Raw genomic sequence first — 26,122 nt, forward strand, 5'->3', positions numbered from 1 at the left:
GCATAGGGCGTAGCGTCTCGTGTGACCCCGGTAAGCTCAAGCGTGACCTACCCGCATGTCTGGCTCTCCGCGTCCACCAGCTCCTTCCGCCCCATCACAAGATTCAAACAATGACCCATGCTTGACGCCTCGATCAACCAACAGATATTTCATTTTCTTTCAAAATATATCTGCCTGCTAGACTTCTCTCTCTTCTCTCCTGTCCGTCAGTAAAATGTCCGTCAACGACCAGCAAACCCCGGACCCGGCTGAAGACCGCCCTCTACCCGACTACTACCGCAGCCTTGGGAACACTGAACTTCTTCAAAAGATTCAAAATCTCGACGAACATGCAGTCTTTCGAGGATTTCATGAGCATGCAAGCAAAATCGCCAGCCGCAATTTTGTCATCGACTTTGGTGAAGAGGAAGCCTGGTGCGGCTCTGATTTAAGCGCCGGCGGGCTCAAGGCTCTTCTAAACGCTGAGGTACTCTCCTTTTCCTCCTCACAACTTTTTACCAAGTCAGATTCAAATTTCCTTCTATTGAGGATTTCTTTCGAATTTGGATTATGTCTGACGTCTTTCCAGAGGCCCGCGGAGCTTAACACGAGATGGATGTGAGTGATGCAACTCTTGGAGGAAGATACACAACTAATCTTGCCTCCAGCAACATCTGGCTTCCCTACGCTCAAAAGGATCTCATCGGGGTGAGTTTTTCATTCCATGATCTCTGGCCAAAATTCTTACAGCTGCCAGGTGCTTGCAAAAAATTACGACTTCTCTCCCCGGCTGTTCGGAATGATGAAGTCTGATCCGGTGGAAATCAGCTCCAAAAAGCCAGCATCTAAACACAGCTCCAATATTCTTAAAAGGGGAACCAACTACTTCCATAGGCCGCGACCCAACGGGACGAATCAAGCCCACATGAATGGATGGCATCAGCCCGAAAAGAGCTTGGAACTCGACTTTCTCCCGCAGCATGATGCCCGCGAGCTGAGCCACTACCGCCTGATCGACGAAGTATGGCATTGGTCCTCGTGGGATGAGGGGCGTCGCTATCTGTGCATTGGATACAACTCCCTTCACAACCTCCATGGCTCAGGGAGCGCTTCCATCAGCAGCAGGGACAGTAAAGGCGGCAATCAAGACCTTCCCGACGGCAAACGCGTATGGAGTTGGCTTCTGATCTGCGAGGATAAGACCGTCATTAGCATCCACGAGGACCCATACCCACAAGCATTCCGCGAGGACGGAACCGCAGTTCTCGACGGTATTGATGGACGGGGTCTCCTATCTATACGGCGAAATCTTTTGAACGTCATTCGCAACCTCTCCAAAGCGCACGAGTCGTCGCATGACCCGGCCATTGCCATGCTGCCCATCCGGCGGCGGGTAGGCAACTCGGAAGAAGAGACGGCGCACCGGCCGTCGGACGCGCCGGGGCTCCTGTTTTACGTCCTCTTTGACGACTTCTTCACGACGTACAGCCTGGTGGCGCGGCGCGAGCACAAGTACGCGGCGGCGCTCAACGAGCTGCGCGAGTCCATGATGCAAAAGGCCGAGCTGGGCCACATCAACCGGCTACACCACATCGGACGGCAGCTCTCGGTGCTCAAGAACATGTACACGTCGTACGACGTCATCATCGACCGGGTGCTGGAGAAGCAGGAGACGACGCTGGCCAGCCTCAAGAACTCGCGCGTGCTGCAGCAGGCGGCGACGACGCCCGCGTACCCCATCGTCTACGGCGACGACGACACGCTCGACGACCTCGCGCAGAGCCAGTTCAGCGCCCGCAGCGCCGCCACGCGCGCCAGCAACGCCAACGACGCGCCGCCGCGGGCCCCGCTGATCCCCAACGACGCGTCGCTGCTGGGCGTGGCGCTGAGCTCGGCGGCGCGGGCGCGCTTCAAGCGGCTCCAGTACCGCACGCGGCTGTACGCGCTGGCCGAGATCGACTCGTGCCTGTCGCAGAAGGAGTCGCTCGTCATGATGAACTTCAACCTGATCGCCATCAAGGAGTCGCTCAGCGTGGAGCGGCTCACGCGCGTGACGCTGCTGCTGGCCAAGGCGACGCTGCTGTTCATGCCCGTGAGCCTCATGGCTGCCTACTTCAGCTGCCAGTTCGACGGCGTCGTCTTCACCCCGCGCCAGTTTTGGATCGCGTTTGCCGTCGTTGTCGTCGTGAGCGCTATTGCGCTTGTGGCGTTTTCTGTTATCAGTGGGACCATGGAGGGCAAGATGCTGGTCAGGAGTGCAAGCAAGGCGTTTGTCGACAAGGGGCGCGGGTGGTGGGGGCGCAGGAAGGAGAGGGGGAGGATGGAGATGGAGATGGAGGATGCGGACGTGTTGGGCAAGGACGCGTGAAGATGACGGAAAGATGGCAGTTTGCGTTTGACGGATGTGCTTTTGAAGACCGACTCTCGCTTGGGAAGAACGAAGCCCTTGGTAAGAAGGATGGAATTGGCTGCATTCATCGGCGATCAAAATTGGGCATCATTCATTCTTTATTCCATTCATTCGTAATGTAGATGTGGGAAGAAGCAGCAGCCTCTGGGAGTACAAATGCACATTTCCATGTATCATACACAGTAGTATCGGCATCAAGTCAAATCTTGTATTCAAAGCCTGCTTACGCCACGGCCGTCAAGCAGCAGTCGTAAGAGCGCATATCGTGTGCCACCTATAGAGCAATCATGCCGGTGACTCGAGCAACACAAAAGGCCTCCCAGATCCCATACCAAAGCTTGCCAAACCCAATGGAAAGCCTTCGTAGAAAAGGTGACGTCAAGCAAAAAAGAAGGGTATTTGCATGTGGAGAGGTGAGTGCTCCTATCACCAACTATATATAGAAACGAGCCCAAGAAAAAAGGAGGAGCATCTGGACCACTTGTTGAAATGGGCCCGACGCAGACCGACCACGCACCGTTTACGCCATACGCTTGCAACGCATGTGCTCTCTAGATTCAAGATGGTAGGAGCGCCCGTTGGATCACGATGACAGGACTGCCGCCGCCTTGATCGGCGCCGTGTTGCCGTTGTGCGAGTACGAGGAGGAGTTGTTGACATCTTCGACGACTTGCTCGAGTTCCTGGTGCGCTGCGCGCCCGTTGGTCTTTGAGGCGCCGTTGCCAGTGACCTTCTCAATGTGCTTCTCCTCGGCGGCGGTGAGGCCCTTGCGGATGGCGAGGACCGAGTCGACAATGACGGCGTCAATGCCTTCCTCGACTTGGAGCTGTGTACAGTTTGTTATACAAGAGGTCAATGAACTTGATAAAGGATTGACGAACCTGGACATTGATGGGGTCGTTGTTGAGCGTGCCGTAGCTGACGCATACCAATCCGGACTCCTTGACTACCCTGACCAGGCGAGGGCACATCACGAGCGGTTCGGCTGCAGAGACGACACCGAGGAGATTCCATCGCGAAGCGAATCTGATGGACTCCTGAAGACTGCTGGCCCTGATGTCGCCGACAGGGCAAGTGCCGGCATCTGTGAGGAACAGAATGGGAATGGAGGGCTGCTTGAAGGACAGCAGGAGACAAATGTCAGGGTGGAAGGAGGAGAAGATGATGTTCCGGTTGATACCGAGGTCATACACCTTCTCCAAGACCGTATTAACGAATGAGTTGAGCTCCACGCCATATGTGTCCATTTCGTGTTCTTCGGATTCGTGCAACATTGGGTATTCTGACACTGATGAGAAAAACGTCGAAAACGGCTATGCTCGCACTTACTCATCTCAATGTTGAATCCAATGTTCTCCGGAAGGACCTTGAACATCTCCTCCAAAGTCGTAAAAGGTGCCTGGATGAAGTTGCCTCGACTGTTGCCCTTGTAGCCCTTCATCTTGAAGTCACGGGTGTGCTTCATGCGCTCATTCAACGTAGAAATGTCTTCGTTGACTCCCACAGAGTAGGAGCGGGCTCGCTTGACTCTAGCCCGTGCAGCCCCCTTGCCATCTTCTTTTTCAGTGGGCGAAGAGGGTCTGCTTTGGGATGTCTGGGCACTCCTCTGCTCATTGACGTGGAGGAATTGCTCGAGCGTGAGGGTGTGGACTGGCGCATCTATACCTGTCTCGCTGACGAGGAAGTCGTGGTAAATGACTGGAACGTGGTCTTTGGTGAGTTGAACATCTGCAACGATTAGTTCAGTTCCAGTAGGCAGCACTATCATGTCTTACCAAACTACAACATGTTAGCGTAGCACGTGGAAATTTGAAAAGGAAGACATACCTCGACGTAAGAAGCTCCTAGGTTGGCAGCAGCAATGAATGACTGGATTACTGTCAGTTCCGCTCGCCTTCTTCGAATTTAAAAGACCATACCTGGAGGGTATTCTCGCCAAGCTGCAACGACTTGCGATCGGCCATGTTTTTGCCCAGACCTTCACAAAAGTTAGGAAGTGACGGGGGTTGAAAAGGGAACCAAAGACCAAATCACCTCTGTGTCCAATGACCATCGTCGACGTCGCCGCCATACTCTTCCAATAAGTATGGTTCTCCGTGATGGACAGATTTGGGTGGGAGAAGGGCGTGATGATGAGGAAGTTGAAATTGACTGATCCAATCACGTCGAGAGTATTCGCAGCGACGATCGGCACGCTGACATCACCCTTGAGTGTCATTCTGTTAGATCCCACGTTGGGCTTGATGCTCGAAAGCAAAGCCACGGCGCGGCCCACTACCCGCTCTTTCGAGCCGGCATAAGTGGGTACAATGTCAAACAAAAGCTTGACCTTGGCTACGTCCTTGGTGTTGAATGTAATGGGATCAGTGCTGATGTTCTCTTGAACAGGAAGGTCAATCACGGTTGGCTCTCCACTCGCTCCATGAGCCGAGACAACTACCGAGAGGGCCGTATCGAGCTGAGTCGCATGTGCCTCAGTAATTGGGATATCATCGAGCTTGACTGGCTCAATGTGTTTCCTCATGTCCATGCTTCCAAGGCTCACGAGGAGGAGCGTCTCGTCCTTCAGATAACGGTGACCAAAGGTTTTGACTGGCTCAGGAACGCGCTCTTTCGATGCGCCATTCGAGCGTCTCTCCTCGATGGACGAGTTTGGAGGAGACTCAGGGCGGGCACTGACGTCGGGCTGCTTGGAAGAAGCGGGGGGCGGCGTAACTGCAGCAAGAGCGTTGGCAATATCCAAGTGGCCACGCAATGCAGCATGCTCCTTTGGCGTCCAGCCTGAAAGGTCCTGTCTCTCCAGCTCCGCGCCGGCTTCTATCAAGAGTTCTGCAACTGGCAAGTGGCCGTCGACGCAAGCAATGAAAAGTGGCGTCCAGGCGAATGCCTTTTCTGGAATGTTGAGATCCGCCTTTTGATCGGCAGAGCCATCAACGAGCGCTTTGGCACATTCCGTGTGACCATATCGGGCTGCGACGTGAAGAGCAGTCTCGCCTTGTTGGTCTTGATAGTTGATGTTGATGTCAGCTTCGACCAGAAGTTTTACGATCTGGACAAAATTTGACTTTGTGGCCATGGCCAGGACGGCCCCGGATTTTGAGACGGATTTTCTTCTTGAAATCTTCTCGTCAGGGGACATGTGCCAGTTCTCGGAATCCAACAGCAACTTGGTTGTAAGAGGATGGCCTCCGATGACACTGAGATGCAAAGGTGCGTAGCCCTCTAGATCTTGCCAGGCCGGCGAATCGATACCTTCGGTCACGTTGAATTGACCCCATTGTTGCATGTGCTGAATGACGATCCGGCAAATGATGACGAATCCATGCTGGGCAGCGTAATGCAGAGGAAAGCGGCCAAAAGAGTCTCTGGATAAGAGTGCCGAGCGCTGATGCGGCTTCAGGCTGTCCAGCAAGAATGACAGCAAACCGACAGACTCATCGTCTGTCCCCAGGAGCACACTCGATTGCGACTCGGGCATCTTGCTTGCCGGAGGCATGTGGACGGGCGACTCTGCAGGGGAAATGAAGTTGGATCCGTTCTTGATTTCCCAGGCGTTCGGCAAAAGGTTGCTCGAGGCTTCTTTGGGACTCCCGTTCTGCACCTCGTTCGCCTTGGACCGGCCAATCGCGATCACAAGGCGATGGATGCAGTTGCGCTTGTTGAGATCGTCCTCATCTTCCAAAGAATTGATGTGAGAAAGTGTCGTCTCGATGCAACGCTTTGATTTGCACGTAATGGATCGCTGCAATAGGTTGAGCAGCAGCTTTTGGTAGCCCGAACTCGATTGGTCATCTCCAACGCTGGGGTCATTGAGAAGTTCCTCCAACTTCGAGCCATCGTCGCTGCGAATGGCTTGATCCACAGTATCCAGGAAGCCAGAAGAGAGATTCAGCATGGTCCTGGATGATACGCGCTTCAAAGAGCTCGTGGAATGAACCGAGCTCGCGTCGTCAAACACTTTGGTCTCCCCAAGTCCAGAAAGCCAGTCATTGATGGCTTTCAAGTCCTGCTGAAGCTTGTAGTTGGTCGCGAAAGGTCTGGGGTCAACCTTTGAGGCCAAGTAGCGCTGCTGATTGTGCGTGGCGGGGAATTTCTTGTCCAGCTTCTTGGTGATCTTGACAAAGCCCCTCCGGTTGACCTCTCCGTACCACTGCAGCTTGCGCAATTGTCCGCGGAGTTCGAGCAGAGCGCTCACCAGATCCTCGAGCTCGTCGCGGTCGATGCCGTCGGGGAAAATGGAGGCGCGGTCATATCGGTCGTGCAGGAGCTTCAGGCGCCTCGCTGACTCTGCGTACTTTTTGTTGTAGAATCCGTCAACATCTTCGAGGTTTCGGTCGAGGAAGTAGAAGAATTCTAGAATCGAGTCAGTCGGAAGCGCGCCAGCCGCATTCGAGGGGAAAGTGAAGCTACCTGCAAGATCGGCCTCGCGGCCTTTGTTCTTTGCTGTCTCGCCGGCAGACTTGATGAGCTTCTTCAGGCCCTTGTAGTCAATGTAGGCGGAGGCCCACTCGGGGACTTGGTTGCGGGGCAGATTGTGCCCAAACTTCATGGTGAGCAAGCACACTCGAGTGAGGCGGCGAGAAGAGTATTCAAGATAGGGTTTCAGGATGGTCCGGAAGAAGTAGTTGGGGAGATATATCACGGCAGGCGGGCGCGGAAAGAGGGTGAAAGGAGGAAGACGAGGAAGTTTTTGAAAGAAGCGGTTGCCGCGCACTCCATTCGCTCTCGAGGGGGGAAGACTGCTGTGCAAGGTGGTAAAGACTGGCGTCAGCGGAGGGTGGACGTGTGGTAGTGCTTGGTCGAGTGGTCGTGGCCGAGTCGGCGGCTCTCGTTGGTCAGAGCAGCAGAAGGCAGGGCCGGGGGCAGGTTCCTAAGCCCCGAGCAAAAGGGCCAGCTGCATCATAGCAAAGCCAACGGGCCGGATGGAGGGATCGAGAGGGACCGCGGGTCTCATAAAGGAGACAGACGTGTGGGAGGGCGCGAAAAAGCTCACCAGTGCCGTGGTTAGGTCGGGTTGCGCCGCATTCCAGTCCCAGTCCGGGTCCGGGTCGCTTCAGCTTCAGGTCACGCCCGCGCAGGTCCAGGCCAAAGTCCCTCTGTCGTCGAAGAGGATAGATAGTTAGCGACGAGGAGGCCGGCGAGGTCAATATTTACATGGTTTGGGCCGACGACGTGGGCCGCTGACTAGTGACCGACAGCGCGCCCGATGCCATCGCCACTCTGGGTACAGGGCTCACTCGTGTGGAACACCGCATTCCTCGCGTCCAGACTACGACTCCACCTGATTCTACCACGCGACCCCCATCCTCTCTCTCCCTCTCCCTTGCCTCCCGTCGTCACCGCCGCACTTATTTGGCTGCGCGCTCCCGTCACCGCGCTTCATGCTCTGCCTCATATCATCTGCCAGGGGTTGCGCTGCTCCTTGTTCCCCGGCACCTCCTTGGCCAATCCACCCTACAAACACCCACGCCATAATCACTTTCTTCACCACCTCAATTCCAATCACGACCCGCAGGAGCCAGCCGTATCATCGACTCGTGCAGCAAGCCCGTCAGCGCAGCCGACCCACCTGCTGCTTTGACGAAGACGCATACCGTGCCCCTCGTCGCGCATGCACCAAGCAGCGACCGGCCTGCCACTCTGCGACCAGACAAGCAACCAACCGCATGCATGCCGCGCGCGCCTCCCACTGACAGATTACCGACCCCATACACGCTGCCAACCAACACCGCTCCGCCTTAGCAAGCCCGCCGCTTGGCCTCTCACCCCCAGACCCGACTCGCCCGCAACGCCCAAACACACAAGTCCGAGAAGCAAGACAGGACAAGATGCTCGCCTCGGCCAAGCCACTTGAGGACAGCGGAGGCAGAGCCCCAACACCATCACACGCGCCTAGACATCGGCGTTCCCCTTGCTAATCGCTCTTAGCTCCAGATCCCCAGGCACCGGCCCCCACGCGTTCTCTGCAACTTCATCGGACAATGAGACAGCTCGAAGCCCGCCCAGCTCCACACTCGATATGAGATTTTGACAACGATGCTTCAAGTCCAGAAACAGTACAAATCGACCGGGAGTCGTCTCACACAGCTCAACGGGACATTTCCGGCCGTCTCATCTGGTGCTCCAACTGCCGGCACCGACACAGCCTCACCAAACCACTCCCACCACACCGCACCTCGCTGGCACCCCACCGGCAGCCCCTCCCCCTCCCGTTCAGCCGCCGCGCCGCTACCAGCACGGTAGCAAGACCCTGATCGCCAGCTAGCGCGCTGCATGCCGCCGTCTCACAAGTCATAAACAGACTTGGCGGGTTCCTCCTCCAACAAGCTGGATAGCACCTTCCTAAATAGGAAGTCCTCTCGGTCGCTTAGCTCAGTTGGTTAGAGCGTGGTGCTAATATCAAGTTAACGCCAAGGTCGCGAGTTCGACCCTCGTAGTGACCATCTTCTTTTGCACCTGGCGCCCTTGGGGCCTCTCGTTTTGTCTGGCTGGCTGGTAGGCCGCTGTGGGACCCACAGGAGCATGATGATGACGCTGCGGTTGCGCGAAACGTTGTGCCGGCTCCCGGCGGTGGCGGCGGAATGCGGTGGACCCTGATGATGTCGGTGGCAAGAGAGAGCGACGTTTGGCTTTTGCTTCGGTCCGACACTGAGTCGTGCGACTTTGCCGTCGTGTTCGGACAGGAAGCAGGAGGTGGCAGAGAGGTGGGTAGGTAGGTTTCCCCCTCTGCTGGAAAGTACCGCCAGTCGCGGTCGGCTTGCTGGCCTTCCGGATCTGCCGAGCGGCCGCGTAGCTTACCGGTGAAAACTCTGGTTTTCATCAGCGAGGCAACCTGTAGACTGGGGATCCATCCGGATGGAACCCTGAGACGAAAAGCGCGGCCAGGTACGTTAGAGGGATAGGATGGAGGATGAATATTGAGAGGCTTGATGGATATGCGGAGCGGGCAGAGTCTGCTTTAAGTATCGACTTCCGCTGTCTTTACTTGCGATAAGACTATAAGATAAAGGATTTGGAAGTAGAGGAGAAGGGGTATGGAGAAAACAGAACTTTGGACTCGTGCCATAAACGACGGTACTTGGGGCTTCTAGCAACGAGGTAGAAAATCAGTAAGAGACATGGATCCCTTTATATTGCTGCTGCAAGATGCTCAAAGACTTGTCATTAAGACTCTTTCTATTTGCCCCTACCGCCAGCATCAACTTCATCCGTGGACTGCGGTACTGTGGGCTGGACTCGAATTGAGCCTCTCCTATTGCTTGCATGGCGCATGTTTGCTATGCCACCTTGCTCACCATCACTGTATAATCACGTCTCCATTAACGTGTAGGTCATTGAGTGTATGGATTTGTACAACGGTGCCATCCCATCTGATAGGCACCTCGTCTTCAATGCTATTCATATGTCTTCATCCCTCCTCATCTCTCTTCATATCTCTCTTCAACATCATCGTCATCGTCATCATCATCTACCCCGTCGTCTGTCTCTCTCTCTCTCTCTCTCTCCTACGCCATGAGGCATGCGAGTGTGCGTGCATACAAACGATCAATCTATGCTCCTTCCCCCTCGCCTCACCCTCACCCACATGCCTTTCTCTTTCGCTCAACGCCAAACTGTTAACTGTCAACTGCCACAATGACAATTTGACCCACCCATCCATCCATCAATTTTCCCATCCTGAACAATCCGCACCCGCGCCTCCTGAGCCCAAAACGAGGAAATCAATCGACAAGAAACAAAGAAAGCAAGGGAACTCGTCGCAAGAAGAAGATGGCCGTCCTATGCGTGCGGACGCATGTCTTCGCTCTCTAGCCGAAGCTGCAACAGGAACAGTAAAAGGTAAAGGAAAAGGAAAAGGAGAAAGATGATGGGTACCGAGGCATGGCAAGGTACCTTTCAGGCAGGCCGTTACGACAACAAATCGATCCGCAACCGTGATGACAGATGGCAAATTGTAAAAAGACCTACCACCACCATCCTCAATCCAAGGAAAAAGAATCCTCATTTTGCGTGCATGCATGCGTGCGCCATTCGTGTGCGTGTGAAGCCAGAGAGACCGCGGGTGGGGCAGGAAGAAGAGCGGCCCGCGGAGCTTGAGAGATGGGAAAAAAGAAGGAAGAGGAGAAAGCATAAGCATGCATGCACGCATGCAGGAAAGATGTCAAAAAAAGAAAAAAGGCCTCTCCTGAGTCGCCTTGAAGGAGACAGAGCAGAGCAGAGGATATGGAACGCCAAAGCCAGCAGCAACCAAGTGACCAATGAAGCAACCAACCAACGAACAAAAAAACAACTCAGAGCTCGCCGTCCCCAAGACCTGCTGCTGCTTCTTCTTCTTCTTCTTCTTGTTCTGCAGGCGGCGGCAACGGGACTCCTTCTTGTTGCTGTCGTTGTGGTTGCGGCGCAGCGGCCGGCGGGCCAAACGACCCCTCAATGTCCGACTGGTCGAGCGTGCTGACAAACGCGCGCCGCACAAACTCGTACCACACGTGGTGTTTCGGCTTGGGCTTCTTCTTGCCCTTGTCCACGCTGACTTGCACGTCAACGTCATCAGCCTCGCGAGCGCCCTCGCCATCGGTTGCCGAGGAAACCTCCTCCTCTTCGTCTTCAGGCGTGGCGGCGGCGGCGGCAGCGAATCCATCCTTGCCAAAGCTGCCGATGCGGCGGGCCAGGTTGATGTAGCTGCGCACGGTGAGGTCCGACAGCTTGTACTCGTCATCCTTGTCAAAGGTCGAGTATTCCTTTTCGAACGCAAACGGCTTGGGCTGCGGTTTGCCCGGTTTGGGCTTCTTGCCGCGGTGCTTGCCCTCGCGCCAGCGCTGCGAGGCGAAGCCGTCGCCGTAGTCGTGCAAGTCCCCGCCAACGCCGTCTTCGTCGGCGTACAGGCAGGACGTGGGATTCGACGACGCACATTGCGGCTCGTCTTCGGTCTCGTCGCCTTCTGCGTCTGCGGCGCTGGCAGGAACGGTGGCGGCAAAGTCGTTGTTCAGTTGGGTCAGGTTGGCAAAGTATTGCGTGTACCCCGTGAGGGAGAGGGTTTGCGGAGAGTAGGCCGGGCCAGGAGGCGAGGATTTGGAGGGGCCCTCGGGAACCGTGAACTTGTACTTTTTCTTCTTCAAAGCCTTGCCCTTGCCCTTTTTGTTGTTTCTCTTTTTCTTCTTCAACTCTTCAAAGTCTTCGTCTTCCGTGTCAGAATCCGTCATGTCTTCCCAGGATTGAAGCTCTTGCGAGGCTTCAGAGCGGGCGGGGACTGGAGCTCCAACGCTTTCTATGCCGGTGATGTTGTACTCGATGACCCTCATCGACGGGAAAAAGTTTGGAATGATGCTTGCGCCCACAATCGAATGGCCATATCGCTCGCCAAATTTACCTCCAATGCCCTCCAAAAAGTCCGAGTCATCATTTGGTGGAGTCTGGACGTCTTCCTTGCCAAAGAGCCCTTGGATCGCTTTGAGCAACGACGTTTGATTTCCAGGGGGAGCCGCGGAGTCGGTCGGTTTGACAGGCCTGACTGGGGTGGGAAGTGCTGACCACGCATTCCGCAAGTCGACCAAGTAGTCCTCGGCGCTTTGCACAGAGATCTCGTCCTCTTCGGCAGCCGACAGCTTTGGCTTCATGGATCCCTTCATCTTGCCCTTTCGGACACTATTCTTGATGTCCGAAAAGTCATGCAGGATGAAGTGGTCAATGTTCATGTGACCGTACATGGAAGTAATGATGATGTCGCGGTATTGCTGCATCCAAAAGGTGTACTTTTGCCAGCAGGTTTCATCCCAGCTCTGTTTGTTCGCGGTCCGCGCAGGCGGGACGTGTCCGATCAAAATGGCCTTCATGCCGCGGTCGCGGAAGATCTGAAGCTGAATGCGCAGCCATTCAAAGTGCTCGTAGCCCGGCTCCGAGTCCATGGCGCAGCCATCCACACCCGAGTTGGAGTCGAAAAAGTACCTGCGTGACGTCAGCGATCGTCTAATTTAAGCTTATGAGATCTGATATGCGGCGTATCGAGATCTCGGCTTATTGTCTGTACTCGGCCATGTTTCCCGCGGGAACACGAAAAGTTTCGAAACGCGTTCGACGGTCGGTGCCTGCCACGCGACCGACCACGAGGACAGTCGGGAATGCCGGAGGGGCGGAGCGTGTCACTCACATGGTGTTCAGGCTGACGACAGCCAATTTGTTGGGAATGGCCTCGACGTAGAACCACCCGCCCCGCTGGAACTGGTGTCGCTGCTCCTCGGGGATGAAGTTTCGCCAAATGTGCAAAAAGTTTTGGGTCCACCGATTGGGGCCCTCCAAGAAGATGTTGTGCGGTAAAATGTCATTGTTGCCCACGGTCGGAATAATGGGGATTATGAGGTCGTTGGTAGGGTCGTCATCGTCGTCATCTCTCCGGCCAAAAACTTGTCGAAACTTGTCCACGATGAACTCGTTTTGCGCGACAACCTGGGCCTCGTTGCGCGGAATCTTGTCGTCGTTGTCGTGGCGTGCCGAGTCGCCGGTCCACACGATGAAGTCGATTTGATCGCGAATGTTCTGGTCGATCCAATCGAAGGTGGCATTGATGAGGGACAAGGGGCTGTCGCAGCCCGAGGTTTCAGCTCCGTAGTATCCTGCGGGCCCAGTGCCGCGGTGGCAGGCGGCGTCGGAAGAGGTGGAGGAGTACGTTTCGTAGTAGGGGTCGGGATGGAAGTCTGGAGAGGGCAGGTCAGCGGCGGTAGGCGAGCATTGGAGGGGTTGGGAGCGCGCAGACCGGTGATGTGGAGGAAACGGCCAGTCAGCGGGCGCGAGGGCTGTAAGGCTGCATGTTGTGCGCTAGCGGGCGGGAGTGCCTGGCTGATCTGCCCGCCCACAACGAGCATCAAACCCAAGGTCGCGCTCGCGGAGGGGGCCATGAGGGAGGGAGAGGGGAGGAGTGGGGACGCGGAGAAGAGAGACAATGGGCGAGGAATGGAGAAGGGGAACAGAAGAGGGTGGAGTCTAAGAATATTTCAGCTGCAAAGAGTTGGGACACGCGCCCCCCACGGCCGGTCGAATGAAGGGTAAGCGTGACCGCCAGACAGGAGCGACGTAGCTTTTTGTCGTCGACCCCGGGCCCGTCCTGCCTCGTGCGCCAAGCTGCGTCTGCCATTCGTGCAAGCGGCCCGCGGGTGATGTCACTGGGCCCTCAAGGTGCCCGTTTCCTTCGCTGAGGTGAAGCCCACTGCAGGTCACCCGCCCGCCAGAACCAAAGGAAGTGTGTGATGGCTCATCCTCCACAACCACCTCCTCTCTCCAGCTGCCAAGATTAATCCCGCATTCCCCGGACTCCATCATCTCCAGTCTGCGACGCCCCTCTGAGGTGCCGGCGTTTCGTGTCATGCCTCTCACGTGTCACGCGCTAAGGTAGCCGTCTGCATCCATCCGCTCTCCTCTGGCTCCATCGACGGCGAATAGGAGAATAGGGGACCTTGAATCTTACTGCAATGCATTCTTCATACCGGGGCCAGCCATCCCTCCACTCTTCAAGGCAGCCATGCAACTAGCCAGGTCGTGTCCTCTCCCCCATTGGCCGCCCTGCTATTCCATCTGCTAGTCTTTCTCAAATCCCCCTCCCCGTTTGTACACGCTCGCTCGCTCGCTCGCTCGATAAAATGCAAGGACCCGTCCCGTCATCCCGCCAAGGCGAAACGTTCCCGGTACCTGCCATGTGCTCCTCCGGAGCCTAGACCGCCCGCCTGCCTGCCTGCTGTCCCGAACTCCTTTCAAATGCTGTGTAGATGCAACTGACTGTATCCATAAACGCCCATCAATGTCGCAAAACGCCGTCATCATGCTCTCGTCCATCTACTCCTTGGCCTTGCTCGTCTCCCCGTTGCTCTTGTCCGCCGCATTGCCAGACGAGCTGTCCTTCTCGCGCATCGCTATCTTTTGATACATGTCGTTGAGCTTGGAGCCCTCGACCCCTTTGCTTGGCCAGTACTTGTCCGCCACATATTCCCTGTGCCAATGTTTAGCTCCTCGCTCAATTCAGCCTGTCATCACTTGCAACGTACCAGATCCGCGCCCTCTCTGTCGGCGACGTCTTGTGTCGTAGGCCCTTTTCGATCAAGTGGCCCACCTGCTTGAACTCTTCTTTCAACGTCTTTGACCGTTCCTCGCGATTCGGCATTGCCGACACGGTGCACCTGTTCAACATTGCCAAATGCTTGGCCACTGGGACGAGCATCTTCTCGTACGAACTCTTGTGGCTCGGCCGTCCATTGTGACTACTGCCTTCGCCGCGGCGGTGGTGACCCTCGCTACTCTGTCGAGGCCGGTCCTCTCTGCGGTGCTTGTGCCTGTCGTCAACGTCTCCGCTAGCCTTGCGACGGATTTCGGGAGTGCCGTTGCGATCCGCATGATGAGACCGACGATCGACGCTGTGCCGATGCTCGCCCTGGCTGTGTGCACGGTGTCGAGGCCTGTCGGGTTCCCTGTTACCCTTCCTCATCGTCGCCGGTCCAGGGCTCGCCGACCCACTTCCCGCCTTGTCTTGCCGCCGGTGAAGACCACCGTGCTTCTTGCTGCCGCGATGTTGTACGTCGAGAGCTCGCCTGGCTGCCGCGTTGGAGTTGAAGCTTGCCTTCTCCTTGAGCGTCGTGATGAGGTAGTTAGCCCTGCGGACAAGATGGACGGCACCGGGCGACTTGGCATTCTTTTCCTCAGTCTTGTTGCGTTCCTCCTTCTTGTCGACTCGATGCTCTTCCAGGAAGAATTTGTCTTGCATTCCCAGTTCGGGGTCGTCTCGGATCGCCACCCAAGAGCCGTAGCCGTGCCTCGCAATACCAACCGCCAACATGCCGTCCTCCCGGGCTCCCCAGGGACAACTGTAATGCGCTGGCTTGTGCGCTTCTGGCAGGCGGAAGTTGCGCCAGTCTGCCACCGAGTCCACGGCATCCTTGATCAGTTTCATTTCGTTGGGTCGCTCCAGGATCGTTTCGGCATTGAGTCGTTTGACACCTTTCCAGTCGAAGAGTATGGCCTTCTTGTCCTTCTTGGTCAGGATCTTGTTGTTCTCGCGGGCCATGGCCTCTGTCTTCGCACTCTCCTCCCTAAGGAGCTCTCGACAATGGTCCATGATCTCCTTTAGGGTTGCCTTGATGACTTCAGGATCACGGCCGACCAGCTTTGCTTCACGGGTCATCGCTTCGCCACGCTCCTCGAAGTTGCCAAACTTTTCGTGGGCACGGATGAGGTTTCGGATTTCCTTCTCGTTCAGGGGACGTTTCGGATCCTCGTCCGGCCCAGACTCGTCTCCAGATTGAACCGCCTCTGCTGCCTCCAGTGCAGCTTGGCGAGCGCGTTTCTTGGCTGCTCGCTGTTCTCGTTCGTCTGAGGGAGCTTTGCGCTTCCTAGGCGCATTCTCTTCGATGACCGAGGCAAGGTACTTCTCCTCTTCCTTTCGCTTCTCCTCAGCCTTGATCTCGTCCAGCTGATCCTTGGGGATAATGTCATCCCACTCGAGGTCAAGCTTGACATCAGTATATTCAAAGCTCTTGAGAAAGTCTTCGCCGCCGTCCGTGGTGATGCCTTCCGGCTGCTCCGTCTTGTGCTCTTCGGCATTCTCAAGGACGGCATCGATGTCGAGCTCCTCGAGTTTCCGCTGGTTTCCGGTCTGTTCAAACATCCTCTGACCACGTTTCTTCAGGATGCGGTTAATGTCGTCGGACGAGGTTGGTTCCGCAACAGCACGTGCCACGCGGTCAAAGGTCTCTCTGTCGCCCTTGTCTGTCACTGCACGCTGGATTGTGATGTACTCGAGCATGAGCTTATTTCGAGCGCGTTCGAGGACTTCTTCCTCGACCGTGTCCTTGGAAACGAGTCGGTAGACTGTCACTGGGTTCTTTTGGCCAATACGGTGAGCACGCGCCATTGCCTGGAGGTCGGCCTGGGGGTTCCAGTCCGAGTCGAAGAGAATGACTGTGTCGGCGGTCATGAGGTTGATGCCCAGACCACCAGCTCGAGTAGAAAGCAAAAAGCAAAAGTCGAGGCTCTCATGTGCGTTGAAGTGTTCGATTGCCTGACGTCTCGCTCCTGACGTAATGGTGCCGTCAAGCCTTTGGAACTGATATCCACGCAGCTGGAGATAGTCGCCAAGGATGTCCAACATCTTCACCATCTGGCTGAAAATGAGAACTCTGTGGTTGTCCTTCTTCAATTTGGTAAGAAGCTGATCCAAAAGCATCATCTTGCCGCTGCTAGTAACCAGGCCTCGAAGATGGTCTTCACGGCGGAAACCACCCGCCAACGCACGATCTTCGGCTCCAGGAAACATGTAGGGATGGTTGCTGGCTTTCTTCAACTCCATCATGATGTTCAATAAAGACTGCTTTGGGCCGGTGGCACCTGCGTTCAGCGCCGTATAATTCCTGGTCAAGATGTTCTTGTAGTACTCAAGCTGGAGATCGGACAGTTCAACTCGAATGATCTTCTCGGTCTTGGGGGGCAGATCATTTTCTACTTTTTGCTTCGTCCGACGAATCATGTAGGGACTGATTGCGTTGGTGAGCTCAGCAATCTTTTGGCTGGCAGACTCGGATTGTAGGTCAATGTTCTCATCAACCTCGACCTTGCCAGGCATAATGAAGTCCATCAAGGCCGACAGCTCTCCCAGCGTGTTTTGCATTGGGGTGCCAGTAATGAGAAGTCGGCTCGGCGCACCAAAGTCCATTAGCTTGGCGTAGAGTTGAGATTCGCGGTTCTTGAGACGATGAGCCTCGTCAACAGCCATGAATTGCCACTTGATTTGGGAAAGAAATGTCGAATCGGCGAGGACGAATTCATACGTAGTCAGAAGGACGTGGAACTTTGTTCGCTTCACGTTGCCATCCACTAGCAGCTCGTACTCGCGGATAATCTTTCGCGATGCTTCGTTGCCATTGTAAACGACATAGTTGATGTCCGGTGCCCAGTTGTCGAAAGTTTCGGCCCAGGCAGGCAACGTGGACAGAGGGACGACAACGATGAACGGGCCCTGTTGACCGCGATCATGTCGAAGCCAGTTCATGAAGGAAACCGTTTGCACAGTTTTCCCCAGCCCCATTTCATCAGCCAGTATAGCGTTTTCTCCTTTGCACCAGTGGTACGCAAGGAAGCTGACTCCGCGTAGTTGAAAGTCTCTGAGCTGACCATGCTTGACGTACTCTGGTTGCTCGCGGATGGCGACGTATTTTCGACGGGTCTGGAGGCTCGATTCTTTTTTGTCGGTTATGGGAAGCTTAGAGGATCGGTCGAGGTAGCGGTCAATTTCTTGCTGGGCAAGCTGGCTGACAAGTGATGCAGGCTCCCATGTACAATCTTCGTAGGGCAGCGCTCTCCCTGGAAGAACAATCAGTGGCTGGCAGGAAGCAAAGGGCAAAGCAAATCATACACTTGACCAAGTACTCGGTTTCCTCCTCGCCATCCTGCGCTCCGATGACTCGTTCAACGTGGCGTGACGACTCATAAAGATCTTCGACCTTTTCACGATCGAGATTCCATTTCTCCTTTTCTTCTGATGGGACGTCCGGGTCACCCATGATCATGATCTCTTCTAGGACGATCTTCCGCCAGTAATTTTCAACCTTTCGAAAGCCCTTGAACCCAGAGAGAGAAGAAAAGGATTCATATGTAGCATGGTATGGTGCCTTGCCGGTCCATTTGATCTGGTTTTGGTTAGCAATGACATGACGAACGGCAAAGGGAGTAACTAACCAGGTACTCAAAGTCATGCTTGTTGAGATGAGACATGTCGCCTTCTGCTCAACAGTTAGCAATCCATGCGCAGGAACTGGACGGCCACACCGACCAAGGCCTTCCTTCTGCCGATGGAGAATGACCCGGTCTATGGTCGGAGAGTCATCCTCCTCGGCATTGACCCAGTAGTTGGGCGTCATTTCCTCGGATTCGTCGCTGAAGGGGTCGTCGTCGTCTTCATTGTAATTCGTGATCCTGGCCGCTTTACGTGTCGAGAATCGTACTTCGGCCTGAGAAGGAGGTGCCCTTCCGGCGGCCACCATCGACTGGCGCTTCTTTTGCTTCTTGGAAAGAGCATTTCGGCGACCGCCAACATACGCATCCGAGTCTGACTCTGATTCGGGAGACGATGGAGCTTCAGGTGAAGGACGACGTGATCCTATGAAGCGTCAGCCAGTGTTCGACTGTTTGTGGGAATGTGGGAGAGGGTTACCTCGAGCAGGCATCGTGGTTCTCGGCTTCTTCCTCCGCCGTGGATTGACAACGTCAGAGTCAGAGTCGTCTTCTTCTGAGCTGCTCTCTGCCTGTTGGTCGTGTAAGTATCGTGAGAACGGACCATCTATCCCAATGAGCACTCACCAGTCGGCGAGTAGGTCGCGCGCGGCCCTGCGGAGACAATTAGAATAGGGGTCCCTGGGGATGGTGACGTGAAGACTCACGCTTCGCCTTAGCCCGTACAGCTCTGGATTCTGTGCTATGTATTCGTCATCTTCAACGCTGGCTTTGCGTTTTCGGGTAGCTGAGGACTCCTCCGACGATGATTGCGCCGCCTCATGCTCCTCGGACCGTGGTGGAGGAGTCTCAGACTCGTAGTCGCCATCTTCATCTCCTTCAGCGTCTTCGCTATGTGAGGACTCTGACATTGCCTCGTCATCATTTCCTCCATCGTGTACGGGACTTTGGTGATCGCTGGCGGATGATAGGTCTGCGGCGGGATGGTTTGCTGGGTCGGAGACGTCGCTGGCACTGCGGGCGTCTACGTCGTCGGCGTTGGTCACGTTTTGTGCGAGAGGTGACGAGTGGCCGTTCATGAGAGGCAAAGAGGGAGTCGGATTCGGAGGAGAGTGCATGAGGATGGACCCGGCTAGATGATGGTCATGGTCAGCCTGATAGTTCGATGAGGAGACGCGTTGGCGGAGCGAAACAAGGTGCGCCGTGATCTCAGAGATTACGCGACTCAAAGCAGTCAAAACGCGACTCAATACGCTTCAATAGGCGTGAAGAACGGAGGTCCGATGGTGGAATCATGCTCGTGATGACGGGGCACAGGAAGTGATGAAGACAAAGTGAGGGGTCAATGGGCTTTTAGGGGCGCCAAAGCTGGTTTACAGCAGTCGAGGAGCAGTCAAAAGGAAGGAGAGCAGGGCAGAACGCGAAGATGGAGCAGTATATGATGAAAGCAGGGTATACAAGGTGGAGGTTGATGACCTTCGCCGAGCGCCAAAGTGGCAGCGAGACTGAGGAATCCTCGGCGGTTTGCAGGGGTGCGACTCGGTGACAAGAGGAAAAACTCACAGGCCATGGCGAGAGGCTATCTGGGGAGCCTATCTTCGAGTGTAGCAGCCGTGGTGGGAGGTGGGTGGTGGTCTGGGCCGCGGTGGAGGAGGAGATTGCTGCAGCGAACTTGGAGCCATGAGAGAGGCACAACTGGACGCCCGTGGCCGCCATCCCAAGACGGTAAAGCGGCTTTTCTGACTAACGTGACCTACGACCACCAGCCAATGAGTGCGAGAGTGAAGCGTCTTACTGAACAACAGGCACCTTTCCAAATATTCCATTCCCCGACAAAGCCACGCACTGTCAAAGCACTCGCATCGCCGCCGCTCGCCGCTGTCCTCGACTTTCTCTGCACCCTTGTGGTTCCACTCCGTCGTCGACCCCCTCAGCACCAGCTTGCGCGCGCGCCCGGCCGTTTCCAAACGACGCCCGACGGGCACGATCTCCTCGCTGTTTTTTTCACCTGCGCGTGTCGACCTCTGCTCGTGCTGCTCACCCCGTTTCCGCCGCCCGACCGCTCTCCGCCATGGCCGACAGACTGACCAGGTGAGTCGCTCCGCTGCCCCTGGACCTCCAACGCTGACATTGCGCGCAGGATTGCTATTGTGAATAGCGACAAGGTGCGCCAGCGCAAAACCCGCCCCGCCAGCCCCGCGTTGCAACCATTGTGGACTCGACTTCGCTAACCGCCGCCCCGTCAAACAGTGCAAGCCCAAGGTGAGACCCCTGTTACGCGCGAGCCATTGGTCTTGTTTGTCTGACTTTGAACCCAGAAATGCAGGCAGGAGTGCAAAAAGTCCTGTCCCGTCGTCCGCACCGGCAAGCTCTGTATCGAAGTCGACCCGGCGTCAAAGATTGCTTTCATCTCCGAGCGCCTTTGTATCGGTTGCGGTATCTGCCCGAAGAAATGCCCTTTTGACGCCATCAACATCATCAACCTGCCTACCAACCTCGAAACCCAAGTGACCCACCGATACTCTGCAAACAGTTTCAAACTCCACAGGCTGCCTATGCCCCGGCCTGGTCAGGTCTTGGGTCTGGTAGGAACAAACGGTATCGGAAAGAGCACGGCGCTCAAGATTCTCAGCGGCAAGCTGAAGCCCAATCTCGGAAGATACGACAACCCGCCTGACTGGGAGGAGATTCTCAAGCATTTCCGTGGATCTGAACTCCAAAGTAAGTTCTCACAAATTTGGGACATTTGAGCCAGGGGGTGCATGGTACCGCGGAACGAAATCTTGAAGTTGGGCTGTGGGTTATGGCTTGGACATGGTTGCGGCAATCAGAAAGATTGGCTTTGCTCAAAATGGGTGCTGACGAACGTTCAGACTACTTCACCAAGGTCCTCGAAGACGACTTGAAGGCCATCATCAAGCCCCAATATGTCGATCAAATTCCCAAAGCCATTAGGGCCGCAGACAAGAGGGTGAAGACGCTCATCTCGAGCCGTGCTGGGCTGGGTAACCTGGACCAGATCTGCGACGAGCTCGAGTTGAGGCACATTTTCGAGCGTGAAGTTGGACAGCTGTCTGGTGGAGAGATGCAGCGTTTTGCCATTGGCTCCGTGTGCGTCCAAAAAGCGGACGTCTACATGTTTGACGAACCCTCATCCTTCCTGGACGTCAAGCAACGTCTCAACGCCGGTCGGATGATTCGCAGCCTTCTGCGTCCTGACGACTACGTCATCGTCGTCGAACACGATTTGTCCGTACTCGACTACCTCTCCGACTTCGTCTGCGTCTTGTACGGAAAGCCCGCAGTTTACGGTGTTGTCACACTGCCTTCGTCGGTGAGAGAAGGTATCAACATCTTCCTCGACGGTCACATCCCCACTGAGAACCTTCGTTTCCGCGAGGAATCCCTCCAATTCCGCGTTGCGGAGGCAGGCGAAGACTACAGCACCGACAACAACCGCGCATACAGCTACCCGGCCATGGAGAAGACGCTCGGCAGCTTTAAACTCGGTATCAACACTGGTGACTTTACCGATTCGGAGATCATTGTCATGATGGGCGAGAACGGAACCGGCAAGACGACTTTCTGTAAAATGCTTGCAGGTGCACTGAAGCCCGACAACGGCAAGAGCGTTCCTCCAATGAACATCTCGATGAAGCCTCAGACCATCACCCCCAAGTTTCAGGGAACTGTGCGACAACTCTTCTTCAAGAAGATCAAGGCCGCCTTTTTGAACCCTCAGTTCCAGACCGATGTCTACAAGCCTCTGAAGATGGACGACTTCATTGATCAGGAGGTCCAAAACTTGTCCGGTGGTGAATTGCAGCGTGTCGCCATTGTCCTTGCTCTTGGTATCCCCGCCGACATTTACCTCATCGACGAGCCTTCGGCGTAAGTACTCTCTTTTTAAGTCACCTGACATTTGTTAACCATGACATAGGTACCTCGACTCTGAGCAGCGTATCATTGCCTCCCGCGTCATCAAGCGTTTCATCATGCATTCCAAGAAGACTGCCTTCATTGTCGAGCACGATTTCGTCATGGCTACCTACCTTGCAGACCGTGTCATCGTCTTCGATGGCCAGCCCGGTGTGGATGCCCGCGCCAACACTCCCGAGAGCTTGTTGACTGGCTGCAACAAGTTCTTGAAGAACTTGGACGTCACCTTCCGCCGCGACCCTAACTCATACCGTCCCCGTATCAACAAGTACGGCTCCCAGATGGACCAGGAGCAGAAGTTGGCTGGCAACTACGTAAGTTTTGACAAGACCTGGTGCTCGTACTCCCCTCTGACTTTATCTAGTTCTTCTTGGAGGAAGAGAGCTGAAGAGGGAGTCCCAAAGAAGGACTACCCGCCACGTCACGACATCCCTTCGTTTAACGGCGTTCTGGGCCGAGGATCACTGGGCGGCGGAAAAGGCAGGCGAAGGACATCCGGCATACTGAGGCGGCGCAAACGAGGGCTTCCGGCAGAGGAATGCGCGTCTGACGAAGACGACGACGAAGACGACGGCCCGCTCCTGGCAGTGGTCTACCTCCTGTCACATCCTCAAGACCACGGCCGCAGCTCTATTGAGCGCGGCTGGTCCATGAGGGTCACGGGTCAAGCTAGGTGACTGCTGCCTTCTCCTTCCCCTTCTTCCAAAAACTGCTTTTCACGAATTCTCGGTGTTGGACTCACACCACCACAATGCATGCTGTTTTTAATGCGGTAGATAGACTAGAACTGCTATCTACAGGGGTCGGGGCCCAGGCTGGTTTCGGGACTACGCCAGTGAAATGAGGGGAAAACTGCCGTACGCTTTCTGGAAGAAGAAGGGACCTTTTGCTTGTGTTTGACTTTTTTGGGGGGAGCCGCGCGGCTGGCATCTCGGGCATTGTAGATAGAAGAAGGCGAGCAAAAAGACGCTTCGACATACCATTGTTGTGCAGCAAGCAAGCTTTGCCTGTCAGATGCCGATGAGTGATCCGTGATGGCATTGATGGGGACAACTGTTAGTAGTAGGATCAGGGGGTCTCCAGATTGCTGTGCAGCTCATGGGGGCAGTCTACTCCTTTTTTGAGGCCTGGCGGCTTTCCTCCATACGTCAGGGCCACAGGTCATTCTTCCTCTTCTTGGGCCACTTCTTCCTTGCTGCCGCTTTCCTTCGAGGGTAAAGGAGAGTTCTAGTCTTCTTCAATCTCACCCTCCTCGCTGCCCGAACGGAGACCGGGGTCCTCTTTCGGGGGCAAGGAAGGCTGCTTCGCAGGTGTCCTAGATCTTTGACGACGAGGGGAGAAGGTGCGCTCACGTGACCGTTCCCGACGAGTCCTCTGCAACCAGTTGTCAGTCTTCGGCGTCCAAATTAAGCATAATTGTTTCCGCATACCTTTGCATCCCGCTTGCTCTCTGGACTTTCGCTCTCCCTCCTGCGTCGCATGCTACCTGCGCTCTTGCTGTCGCCATAGTCCAACTCGCTCGCCTTCTCGCGAGGGTCGGCACGACTGATGTAAGAGCGTTCGCGCTCGACCTCACGCTCCCGACGCTCGCGATCATAGTGGCTGAGACTACTGACCTCTCTGTCCCTAACATAGCGATCCCCGCGGTCGCGATAGTCCCTCGTACGCGGCGGCGGCGAAACCCCAGAAAGACTTGACTTGCGATATTGGCGTTCACGATCGGCTTGAGCCTTGCGGCGGTCTGCTTCGTACGCATCGGGCTCAGGCGTGCGAGTGCGGTGACGGCGAGGCACGTGGCCGTTGCGGTAGTCTCGGTCGTCGTAGCGGTCGCGGTCGCGATCACGATGCTCGCGTCTGCTGCGTTCCCTCTCCCGTTCGGCCTCCTTGTCCTTGAGGCGGCGAAGGTGCTTGTCGAAAGCCAGGCGGCGCAGCTCATCCGTGTCCAGTTGCCGATATTCTTCAAACTTCTCAATGCGAGGACGTACCTGCTCCCATGTGTCACCAAGAACGACCGGCGGGTCCAGATGCTTAATCTTTGAGCGCAAAGCGTCGACAGCCCGGCGCTCGTTGCGCTCAGCGCGATGCTTGTCTTCCTCACTCCGCTGGTGCACCTTCTCCATCAACCGCTCGAAAATGAGCGACAGAGAGTGCTGGTCGATGGTTGCTGTACGGCGATCAGCTTGCATTACAGACAGGAACTCATCCAGGGTTGTCTTTTGTGTAATATCGAATCGTCGGTCCTAATTGAACGCGTTAGCAGCTAATAATTGAATGAAGACCATCGATTCACTTACGTCCATGACGTCAAGCACATCATTTCTCTTGCTGCGCAGCAGGCGTTCTTCCTCCTCCACCACATCCCAGAATAGGTCCAGAGGAGTTGATCCAGCCTGGCCCAGCATCTTCACATACCGGGGCTCGTTCTCAATAATGGGATGAACATCTTTCCACTTGGTTCCAGCTTTAATCTTTCCGTCGCTGCGCAGCTCGCTGAGCAAAGTAATGAATTCGTCCCGATTCTTGCGTTCGCGCCGAGCTTTGGTCTGTTTGTGCTTCTGGCGAGAATCATTGAAGTTGCGCTCAAGATTTTTGATGTGGTGGTCAAAAGCCTTGAGAATGTCCAATTTAGTGAGCAGCTCAAACTTTTCATCCCCTCGGAAGCGTTCACTCTCCTGGACCATGTTCTGTGCCTCGGACCAACGAGTCCAAGGTTCCAGCTGTAAGTCACCAAAGACTGACGCTAGATCGTCGGCAGCCTGCTTGCGCGCCTTAGCCTCCTCTTCGTTGTGGGCCTTGTATAGCTCAACAATGTAATCTTCGAAGAGCTGCCTCCGTTCTTCATCGCTCCTTGCCGAGCGGTAGATCGTCTCGCCTTCGATAATGGGTTTCGCCGTCTTCCATTTCGTGTAATACTTGATCTCTGGATGGCTTCTCAGCATCTTTCCAAAGTCACTCCGAAGTTTGGCAAGCCTCTCCTTCTCGCGCTCCTTTTCCTGCGCACGCACGTCGACGACATACTTCTCAAACGCCAATTTCCGATCCTTCGGGTCCTTTATGGCGCGGTATTGGTCGTCCTTAATGGTGGCACGCATCGCTTGGTCCCAGGTCCAGTCAGGCTGAACTCCCGCGCGCTTCAAGAGCTTCATAAAGGCGGCTTCAGCGTCGTCGTGAGAAGAGTATTCCGGGCCGTGTCTCGCGTCGACCGATGGGACGGATCGGAGGCTCTCTAGCTTCTCGGACTGCGGGTACCCTATCTGACGTTCAGTACCCAAGCGTTCATCCCTATTCCAAGAGGCTGGGGTGAAGTTGTTTGTTCCTCCGGCAACAAATTGCGACGCCCTATGAACAAGTTAGACATGAGCCTCTAGCGCAGCTAAGATTCTAGACGTACGGCGTAGTTGGCACGGGCTGTGGCAAGCTGTGCTGTCCCATCCTCTTCAGGGGCTCTGGCATCTCCCACGACGACTGCCTCGTCACGTCGTTATACCAGTACTTTCGGCCATCCTTGTGTACCGCCTCCTTCCAGGAAGCATCGATTTTGGCGCGCTTCTCATGGTCAGTGAATTGTCGCGACAGGAAGGTGGGAGGCTACAAACCTCGGCAGGCGACAAGTCTTCCTCTGGCCTGGTCCACTGAGTGGCCTTGGTGACGGTGTTGTAGTAGTACTCGCGCCCGTCCGGCGCGTGCGCCTTTTGCCAGACGCCCGCCATGGCTCCAATGACGTTCGAGTTGGATAAAGCGCTCGTGGGGCTAAATCGGGGGGATGCGGTAGCAATGTAGGGATGCGCGTGTCTGGTCGCGCCCTCACGTACGAAGATTTGAAGTCGCCAGCAAGACTCCGGAGCCTCTGCGGCACGCACGGACGGCGTCTCGCGCACGGGCGCTGATCGACACTGGAGACTTGGCGCGAGCCGACTCGAGCTTGACAACAGCATCCCCTTTGAACAACAACGAATCCCTCTGCCTCCAATCCGACGGCTCAGCTCCTCTCCTCGCTACTCGCAGAATCGTGTAGCAAATCTTGCCAGGCTTGGAAAACTCTGGTGAGACCAAGGCCTCGGCTTCGACAGGGATCGAATCGCCAGGCCAGCA

General features: G+C 55.5%; 8 protein-coding genes and 1 non-coding gene across 9 annotated transcripts; 4 read left to right on the forward strand and 5 right to left on the reverse strand.

Annotated features, from left to right (window-relative positions):
* Nucleotides 1-8: 8 nt before the first annotated feature.
* On the forward strand, nucleotides 9-2,646 carry J3D65DRAFT_626932 (uncharacterized protein). The gene is made up of 4 exons (XM_066800483.1): nucleotides 9-466; nucleotides 569-597; nucleotides 648-687; nucleotides 737-2,646. Exons 1-4 carry the CDS (start codon nucleotides 215-217, stop codon nucleotides 2,345-2,347), a joined length of 1,932 nt encoding a protein of 643 aa, XP_066654377.1. The 5' UTR covers nucleotides 9-214; the 3' UTR covers nucleotides 2,348-2,646.
* Nucleotides 2,582-6,938, reverse strand: J3D65DRAFT_697843 (glycerophosphodiester phosphodiesterase GDE1; the record flags this gene model as incomplete). The annotated part of the gene is made up of 7 exons (XM_066804049.1): nucleotides 2,582-3,215; nucleotides 3,271-3,671; nucleotides 3,719-4,117; nucleotides 4,213-4,258; nucleotides 4,309-4,367; nucleotides 4,424-6,742; nucleotides 6,800-6,938. 7 exons carry the CDS (start codon nucleotides 6,936-6,938, stop codon nucleotides 2,973-2,975), a joined length of 3,606 nt encoding a protein of 1,201 aa, XP_066654378.1. The 3' UTR covers nucleotides 2,582-2,972.
* A 1,812-nt stretch (nucleotides 6,939-8,750) lies between these two features.
* Nucleotides 8,751-8,832, forward strand: J3D65DRAFT_t81. The gene has a single exon. It is a non-coding gene; the product is annotated as a tRNA-Ile (tRNA).
* Nucleotides 8,833-9,698: 866 nt separating this feature from the next.
* Nucleotides 9,699-10,468, forward strand: J3D65DRAFT_397563 (uncharacterized protein). The gene has a single exon (XM_066795893.1). The coding sequence runs from the start codon at nucleotides 9,781-9,783 to the stop codon at nucleotides 10,255-10,257; it is 477 nt and encodes a 158-aa protein (XP_066654379.1). The 5' UTR covers nucleotides 9,699-9,780; the 3' UTR covers nucleotides 10,258-10,468.
* Nucleotides 10,469-13,743, reverse strand: J3D65DRAFT_397562 (endopolyphosphatase). The gene is made up of 3 exons (XM_066795892.1): nucleotides 13,137-13,743; nucleotides 12,534-13,077; nucleotides 10,469-12,331 (listed from the first exon to the last, which is right to left on the reverse strand). Exons 1-3 carry the CDS (start codon nucleotides 13,276-13,278, stop codon nucleotides 10,681-10,683), a joined length of 2,337 nt encoding a protein of 778 aa, XP_066654380.1. The 5' UTR covers nucleotides 13,279-13,743; the 3' UTR covers nucleotides 10,469-10,680.
* A 466-nt stretch (nucleotides 13,744-14,209) lies between these two features.
* J3D65DRAFT_668424 (P-loop containing nucleoside triphosphate hydrolase protein) lies at nucleotides 14,210-19,209 on the reverse strand (the record flags this gene model as incomplete). The annotated part of the gene is made up of 8 exons (XM_066803118.1): nucleotides 14,210-14,363; nucleotides 14,419-17,722; nucleotides 17,775-18,048; nucleotides 18,098-18,141; nucleotides 18,192-18,518; nucleotides 18,573-18,663; nucleotides 18,719-18,745; nucleotides 18,799-19,209. The coding sequence occupies 8 exons, from the start codon at nucleotides 19,207-19,209 to the stop codon at nucleotides 14,210-14,212; spliced, it is 4,632 nt and encodes a 1,543-aa protein (XP_066654381.1).
* A 160-nt stretch (nucleotides 19,210-19,369) lies between these two features.
* On the reverse strand, nucleotides 19,370-19,737 carry J3D65DRAFT_572444 (uncharacterized protein; the record flags this gene model as incomplete). The annotated part of the gene is made up of 1 exon (XM_066797645.1): nucleotides 19,370-19,737. A coding segment is annotated over one exon (293 nt), but the record flags the coding sequence as incomplete, so codon positions are not given.
* A 1,083-nt stretch (nucleotides 19,738-20,820) lies between these two features.
* On the forward strand, nucleotides 20,821-22,369 carry J3D65DRAFT_397709 (P-loop containing nucleoside triphosphate hydrolase protein). The gene has a single exon (XM_066795894.1). The coding sequence runs from the start codon at nucleotides 20,895-20,897 to the stop codon at nucleotides 21,984-21,986; it is 1,092 nt and encodes a 363-aa protein (XP_066654383.1). The 5' UTR covers nucleotides 20,821-20,894; the 3' UTR covers nucleotides 21,987-22,369.
* Nucleotides 22,370-23,257: 888 nt separating this feature from the next.
* J3D65DRAFT_668426 (formin binding protein-like protein) lies at nucleotides 23,258-25,740 on the reverse strand (the record flags this gene model as incomplete). Its single annotated transcript, XM_066803119.1, has 5 exons — nucleotides 23,258-23,404; nucleotides 23,461-24,270; nucleotides 24,325-25,369; nucleotides 25,422-25,576; nucleotides 25,627-25,740. 5 exons carry the CDS (start codon nucleotides 25,738-25,740, stop codon nucleotides 23,258-23,260), a joined length of 2,271 nt encoding a protein of 756 aa, XP_066654384.1.
* Nucleotides 25,741-26,122: the final 382 nt, after the last annotated feature.

Source organism: Phyllosticta citribraziliensis (assembly GCF_038025025.1).
Source record: "Phyllosticta citribraziliensis strain CPC 17464 chromosome Unknown J3D65scaffold_7, whole genome shotgun sequence".
In the NCBI taxonomy this organism is placed as follows: domain Eukaryota; kingdom Fungi; phylum Ascomycota; class Dothideomycetes; order Botryosphaeriales; family Phyllostictaceae; genus Phyllosticta; species Phyllosticta citribraziliensis.